The sequence below is a fragment of the Ruditapes philippinarum genome, unplaced genomic scaffold (assembly GCF_026571515.1).
Source record: "Ruditapes philippinarum isolate M1 unplaced genomic scaffold, ASM2657151v2 ctg7853_1_1_1_1, whole genome shotgun sequence".
In the NCBI taxonomy this organism is placed as follows: domain Eukaryota; kingdom Metazoa; phylum Mollusca; class Bivalvia; order Venerida; family Veneridae; genus Ruditapes; species Ruditapes philippinarum.
Window position 1 is genome coordinate 104249 of NW_026856132.1, and position 7555 is coordinate 111803.

Sequence of the window (7555 nt, forward strand, 5' to 3'; positions counted from 1 at the left end):
ATTTAAACTACCTAACTTATAAGAATGACTGCCCTACACTTTTTCTGTAAGATATCAGTCGAGAACTGTTCAATATGTAAAATAATGAATTTCATGAGGCGCGTAGCGCCGAAGGGAATTCAATATTTTACATATTGGTCAGTTTCAGGCTTATATCTTACTTGAATTACTACTTTTACTATCAAATATCATGTTATCTAATGTTTTTAGCAATTATCTTTTTCTTACGTGCAAAAACATTTAGGTAGCCTATTAAATAACAAAATGTTCGTAGCATGAAATTTTCATGTTTTGAAATATAATCAATTATGTGGACCTACACGCATACAGTATACATCAATTTACGTTTGGAATTTTTAAAACAAAAATTAAAAATAAAACAAATTCGAATTTGTGTTAAATCTCGGTTATTTTGAATTATTGACTGAGACAATTAATTACTTTTAAAAAGGATTTATACCGACAATTTAGTGTTAAATTATTTTTTACCTTCTGATATAAGAGGTTACATTTTACTTTATCGTTTTTTTTAGCTCATTTTATTTCTTTTTTATGATAATTTCCCAGAAACCCCTGTGGTCATACAAGTTTCTTTCACAACACGGTACGCTGTCTAATATTAATAATTATGTTACATATTGAATATAGAACTTACACATTAATATTGGACACCTATCTGTACTGTATTAAAAATACAGTACGGTCAGAACAAAGGAATGACGTCATTGTAGTAATTTAATGTTACAAACGAAACGCTACCGATTATATATTAAATTTCCTTGAGTTAGGTTGATTATTTACTATTTCTGCATAGTAAAATGTTGTTTCAACAATTGAGGTAAAATGTTAAGTTATTTTGACATAACCTGTACATTCACAATTTACACGTAGATGGGCATATATCAATTTTAGAATAAGTATCCGGGTCGTGTTCAGGCAATTAACTATGTATTGTTTGATTTTATTAACCTGTCAATTCCATACTGATTATACGGTCAATGCACAGAATATATTAATATTCGATAAATGTTCGGTAAATTCCGTGAGGTGTACTCAGTAAGATGTGATTAAAATCGCCTTGTTCATTTGAAAAAGTTTCACTGACCGCTATAGCTCAATAGGGAAAACTATAGGCATATAATATCTAAATCTCCTACATGTTGTAAGATCGAGACAGCGTTTTTCCAGTTTCTTTTTATTCATAACTATTTTCAACATTTTTGAAGTTATGGTTGTTCTTTTGTTTTCAATATGTTTTGCACTTTTTTGGAAACATTATACTTTTGTGTACAACATTGTTTAAGAATAAATATTCAAAATTAATTCGCATTTAAATCATTGAATGTCATTCAGTGCAGCATAAAACAGTATAAAACGTGACAATTCAGTGTTTCTCGGTAATTCTTGTTTCATATCCGTGTAGACAATTTTGCAAGCCCTTGACCATTTTCATTATCATATACTTAAAAATAAAAGAAGAAGAAGCCTGGAAAGAATATCAAAAGAAGGGATCGAACCTCGGACCTCTTATACATTAGCTAATTACTTAACCGACTGTGTTATTGCAGATGTTACAAGGACAAACATTAGATAAGTGGGAGTTTTCCAAACGTTTGTTATATACTCCGTATTAATTCTCGTAAAATAAACAGGCAAAACCGAAGTGGGATCAAATATTAAAATGAGTGCTATAATGTATTCATTATTGACAGGTCATTAAAATCAGACTATGTGTTTAGATTTAATTAAGATGGCTGTGGTGATTAAAGTAATAGCTGAAGTAAGCAAGTCTACAAGATGGATTAAACCACGCCTTATATATCACATATCGATATAAATTAACTTGCCGATGCGGTGAGTGTGTGAGTGTATACTTGAATGCAACAGATATAATAATATATTTAAACCATCCTTGAGGTCTTGTTTAGTTTGTGTGCTACTAAGCCATCCAAATATAATATAATAAGTATAACAATAACTTCTAATGATCAGTTACACTTTCAAAGCAAATATTCAACTCTAGAAATTAACATACATGTGGATGTAAAGTTTATCACCACTTATCAGCCTAGTTCTTATCACTGTTGAGTATGTAAAAACTGTCAGAACTTTGCTTATTATCTTAATTACATGGATAGTATATAAATGTACCCATTGATTATATCATTAACTATTTCAATATCTTACAATGATCTCTGTATTTCAAATGTATCTTAACAAGAATAAAAAAAAATAATAATAAAAATAAGACAGCTCATTGTATTGTTCACGAAACACAATCTTTATCCATTTATGTTCTTATTCTTTGAACGACCGTCATGCCAACTGATAGGATAAGTCATACTTTGTATTATTTTTCCCTAGGTAATTATCATAATTATTAATTTATCTGTGATATCTATGATGCGAATGAGACTTGTTTTTCATAATAATTAAAGTAGACCTTAATAAATGTAATTATTATTGAAAAAAACAACATTTTTTTTAAACTTGATCGGGATAAAGACGACAAGGGGTTCGTGTGAAATTTTAAATTGAACATTCTGTTTATCTTTACTATGAGCATGAGGAGAAGGCAAACATGACGTATGACGTAAAGGTCTATGCGATAACTGGATGATTTTGATCAGGGGTACACCAATAGCATCCGTAGCATACATCATATCATGTTTATTTGATGTATGAACAAACCTGACGATATAATTACAAAACATTCTATCTTATTTTTATTAAAGAAATAATTTTGTAGAAAAAAAACGACGCACACAATATAAATTAATGAGATATATGTACATAAATTCTACTGATTTTCATCATTCTGTCAATTTCTGTTGAATAATTATCGTATTTCTTGATGTGGGGAGTAAACAAAATATATATAAACTTTAACTACATGTATTAAAACCTGAGAAGAATGAATTTGTGTTTGCATTGCTAATACGTTTAGAGAACAAATGTTTTGAAACTTGAATAGTCATAAGTTTATTGCATTCTTTCGATATATTGTACCCGTTTTGATTTGCATAAGTCATAAGTAATGAATTTGAAAAAGGTTATATACAAATGGTTTTCGTCATGACATATATGACTCGCTTTATTTGGTATTTTTGACAGTGGAATAGCTATCTGGTGAACATTTCTTAGGATATCATATAAAATGCCGTGTTCATTAACTGAATATTAAAAATACAACATAAAATTAAACACACCAGTTAACAGCGTCGAGTGTCTGATTGTCATTAGATAATTACATTAACTTTATGTTGCGTGCCATTTAATTTGATTGATAAATGAATTGTAACGAGTAGATATTATATTACTTTTCATTACCGCGAATATTAAGAGACATGTTTACTATGCGCAAGAGATAAGGTTGTCAAGGAATTTGATATTCCCTAATTAAAAAGCGGTTTCTGAACGGTCTACATCCTTTAACTCTGGCAGAATGAACGAGCATTATATGATAATTTAATAAATTACGCTACCAATAAATACTTAATTTGATAATGATTGAAATCTGATCAATCAATTTAACAACGCTAGCACTACATGTCTGCAAATCGATTTGCCGTTTTTCTTTTGACGATAGATCAATGTCTACGCAAATAAGGCGAAGTTTATAGGGATTCGGCTTGTAAGTCGAAGCAGTGGAAAGTTCAAAAAGAAGATAGTTTGCTTTGTTTCAAATTAAGAAATAAAAACATAACAAGGGTTCTAGTTTTAGTGTATTTGTGTTATTATACGTTTATACAATTTATACTACGAAAGAAATGTTTGGTTACATGCATCAATGAATTTAAGTGATAAAATCACTGACAAAGAAATTGCCTTTAGAATGTATGATATGATAGCAGTATTGAAACTGTAAGTGAAAATAAAGACGAATGTACACATAATAGAATATTGCTTTTTGAATTACACAGGTAAAGTTAGTTTTGTTGGACAGCATTTGTTAAGGTTTCGTTGTCGGGCATGTCTTTTCCCTCTCATAATCATGACTATAACAGTCTTCAGCAAAGTGAAGTTCAATGAGTTCTTGAACCATGGTTAAAAATGATGGTTTTTATTGTGTCTTATAGCTCGTGTGTATATATTTTTTTATATTTTTTGAATAGAAACTAACTTTTAATTAGGGTAATCAGCTACGTTTTATGATCATCTCCTACCATATCATGCACGTACAGTTGTCTACGAGCTACTTGTTTGTTTTTCATGTTGATAACCATACATTTCATCAATCATCACTGATACACTGTTAATCTTTTGTTCTTTTAGGTCATTTTGTGATTTTCTGTTTTTCTTCTGCTCTTTCAGGTACTTTTGTCGTTTCGGACTGGGTTTGCTAGAAGAAAATAGAAAAGCATATTTATAAGATGTTTTTTTTTTATAATGATTACAGTATTCTGGTCATTTTAATATGAAGTCATGTACATTAGCTTTGCTGAACTAATGCGTACTTACCATTACTAAAACAGAAAAAGAAACAGAAAATAAAAAGCCAGATTTGCATCAACTGTTAACACAAAGATCGACAATATAAGAATAAATATTATGTTACATTTAAATAAATCAAATCTTACCAAATATAAATTATATTATAAATAAGTATGACGGCTAGAATCACTATTGTGCTACCCAATACTCCACATATGGTATAAAGTTTTGTATGAAACGCTGAAAATAAAAGACAAGAAACTCGTGTTTAACAAAACTATTTTGAAATATGATGATGAACAATTTTTGAAACAATTCACACTTCACCTGATTTAACCGGAAGTGATAAATTTTTGTGACCAGTAATGGTCATGGCCAGTCTGCCCGTGTTCAAAACTGATAGCGGACAGATAATATGTTGTATAATATGATAATAATGCTTTCTTTATTCTCTAGTCACCTTGGTTAAACTCAGTATAGACTTGTTACTTAGATACCAGAGTTTACTAGCATAATAGAATGCTTTGAAATGTAAACGTTAGAATAAAACATATATACATGTATTGTCAATGTTGTTCTGGTGATAACTGACCATCGGCCATTCAGAATAACACATCACTTTTCATTTTGATATTTCCCAGTAAGCTAACGATAATGCAGCTTGATAAATAGTAAGTATATCTTGAGACGGTTGTAAGAAATTTGTTTATTGAAGGTCTTTCAAATTGGTAATAAAATAAAGAAATATATATTAAATAATTAAAGTCATACCATAAATATCATCTTGGTTTATTTGATTGTCTGCTACATCACAGAATTTGCCTTGCCATCCAGTTGGACAGCTGAAAAGTAAGAAATTATTGCACCGATGAATATGTGTTCACTCCTTCTGGTTATTAAATCATTTAGAAAACTATGTTGAACATTTAATGATGAATTAAATTAGTATTGTTATACAGTGATGTCTCCTTTGTCAGTTATTTTATCTACATTTCATTTTGTTACATTGAATGTGCACACATAATAAGATAATACAATGATAATAAGAGCATAACTACCTGCAGATATATCCATCTTCGTTATCTATAAGAATACATTTGGACCTTGCATCACATTTTGATAAAACACATGGGTTTTCTGTGAGAATCAAGAAATCGAGTAGTTGGAGTGATTAATTACCAAAACGAATATATTAAACAAAGTAAATGCATATGACTTTAATATGTGTGATATACCTAGTTTTTTCCAATGATGTTACTATGCCTTGAGTGATGATGTCTTTAACACATTTTCATTTACAAAGATTTAATGGGTGTTAAGCTGTATCTAACGAAAAAGTTTATACAATTGATTATATTAAAGAACGAAGTTAGAGTGTATCTTTTATTGAGCACCAATAAAATAAGAAATTGATTACATTCAAGAAAAATTGCAATTAAGAGTGTGTTCAATAATATATTGAGCACAAATAAAGTAACAAATTGTTATATTAAAGAACGAATTGTAACTTAGAATGTATCTATTATCTAGAACATTCAAATAAAATAAGCAAATAAGTAAATCAAGTATACAGTAACACAAATCGTTGGCAACAAATGACAATCATGATATTTTATGTAAAGTTGTGACTGTTTATCAATTATTTTGTGCATGCGTCATGCGCTCTTGAAAGAACAAGAAGAAAGAAAAACAACAATAAACAAACAAACTTACCTGAAATTGAACCATCGTCTTTCGCATTTATTTGAAAGCATAAACATGCTGTAAATAGTATTGTAAAATAAATACCAGATTCCCTCATTTTGGAAAGATTCCCTTTTGTATTTGTTTTTGAATTACAATTTCTAATTCCGATCTGGAATTATAAATGTCCTCGTGTTAAAAATGTTTAATATAATATTTTGTTCATACGCACACACTGTTTTAATTGTTGAAACGAGTTTGCATCAACAAATATATTACCTACAATGACCATAAATTACCTACAAAACTAATATAAATGAGTTATATATCCATACATATCGTAATATATCGTCAAAATACTTTGTTTTTATTTTTATCAAGTTTTAAATCTATTTATACATTCAGCTTCAAAACAAAACGTCCATTGTTTTTGTTTCCCAATCAATTGTTTACCATGACATATTATTTATTTTTGTACCAGCGAACAATAATTCTTGCATAACAAAAACTTCATAACTGCGTTTCATTCTCCTTTATAGGACAAACTTTTGAGGTCATGATTACTTACAATACTTAAGCATATTGATAAGATAAAATAAGATAATGTGAAACGAGTTAAAAACTTTGGATGTTTTTGCCAATTTATGATTCATTTTGGCGTTCGAATGTATACAAATATTTTTTTCTTCATCTTCAAGTGGATAGGTTTACAATGGTCAAATTTTAAGTATTTTAAATATTTATGAAAACAAAAGAAATGGGTCACATATTGGCCCTCTAAATATTTATTCAGAAATGTATAGTATTATAAAATAATGTTTGAAAAAAATGTTGACAAAGATTAACATAATTCAGCATGAGCATTTAAATAACATGAGTAATAATATTATGTTCTACATCAATTATTATCTGCCATATAAATATATGTAATATCGGAACTTGTATCTCACAGATGCAAAGAACATTTATATATATATAATCATTTCGTGGTTTGTTCTAATACAAAATGCTTTCAACATGATTATTTATCGTATTTCAGACTTTACATTATAGATCAATTCACTTTAAAAAGTCAGTTCTTATATTCAATATTCATGCAACAATATCATAGATTAATTTTAAAATTCTTTAACATTCAACTGAACTTTGTTAAAAAACATCATGACATCTTTTATCTAGAAAGACGCTACATAAACCTACATTTAACTTAGGCAAACGATAAAAAAATATTGCAACGTGAATAAATAAAGTACTTTACATATTCCAAACGGCAGTTACAATCTATGCAGATTACTAAAGGGAGCTCAAAATAATTAAAAAAAAAACCCTTACCGCTTTAGTCATGCGGTAGACATATTGTAACAAATACTGCAAAACTAGTCATTAGCCGCAGAAAACATGTTAATTATTACTTGAATACTGAATCTTTTTACTTTTC

At 28.8% G+C, this 7555-nt stretch overlaps 1 protein-coding gene across 3 annotated transcripts; it reads right to left on the reverse strand.

The window, feature by feature from the left end:
* Positions 1–3712: 3712 nt before the first annotated feature.
* LOC132745504 (delta and Notch-like epidermal growth factor-related receptor) lies at positions 3713–7555 on the reverse strand. 3 transcript variants are annotated; one of them, XM_060734453.1, is made up of 6 exons: positions 7450–7555; positions 6148–6289; positions 5493–5571; positions 5206–5276; positions 4581–4674; positions 3713–4342 (listed from the first exon to the last, which is right to left on the reverse strand). In XM_060734453.1, the coding sequence occupies exons 1-6, from the start codon at positions 7459–7461 to the stop codon at positions 4189–4191; spliced, it is 552 nt and encodes a 183-aa protein (XP_060590436.1). In that variant the 5' UTR covers positions 7462–7555; the 3' UTR covers positions 3713–4188. The 3 variants fall into 3 exon arrangements, with proteins under 3 accessions (XP_060590436.1, XP_060590437.1, XP_060590438.1); XM_060734454.1 differs by lacking the exon at positions 7450–7555 and adding an exon at positions 6571–6673; XM_060734455.1 differs by lacking the exon at positions 7450–7555 and adding an exon at positions 6517–6666.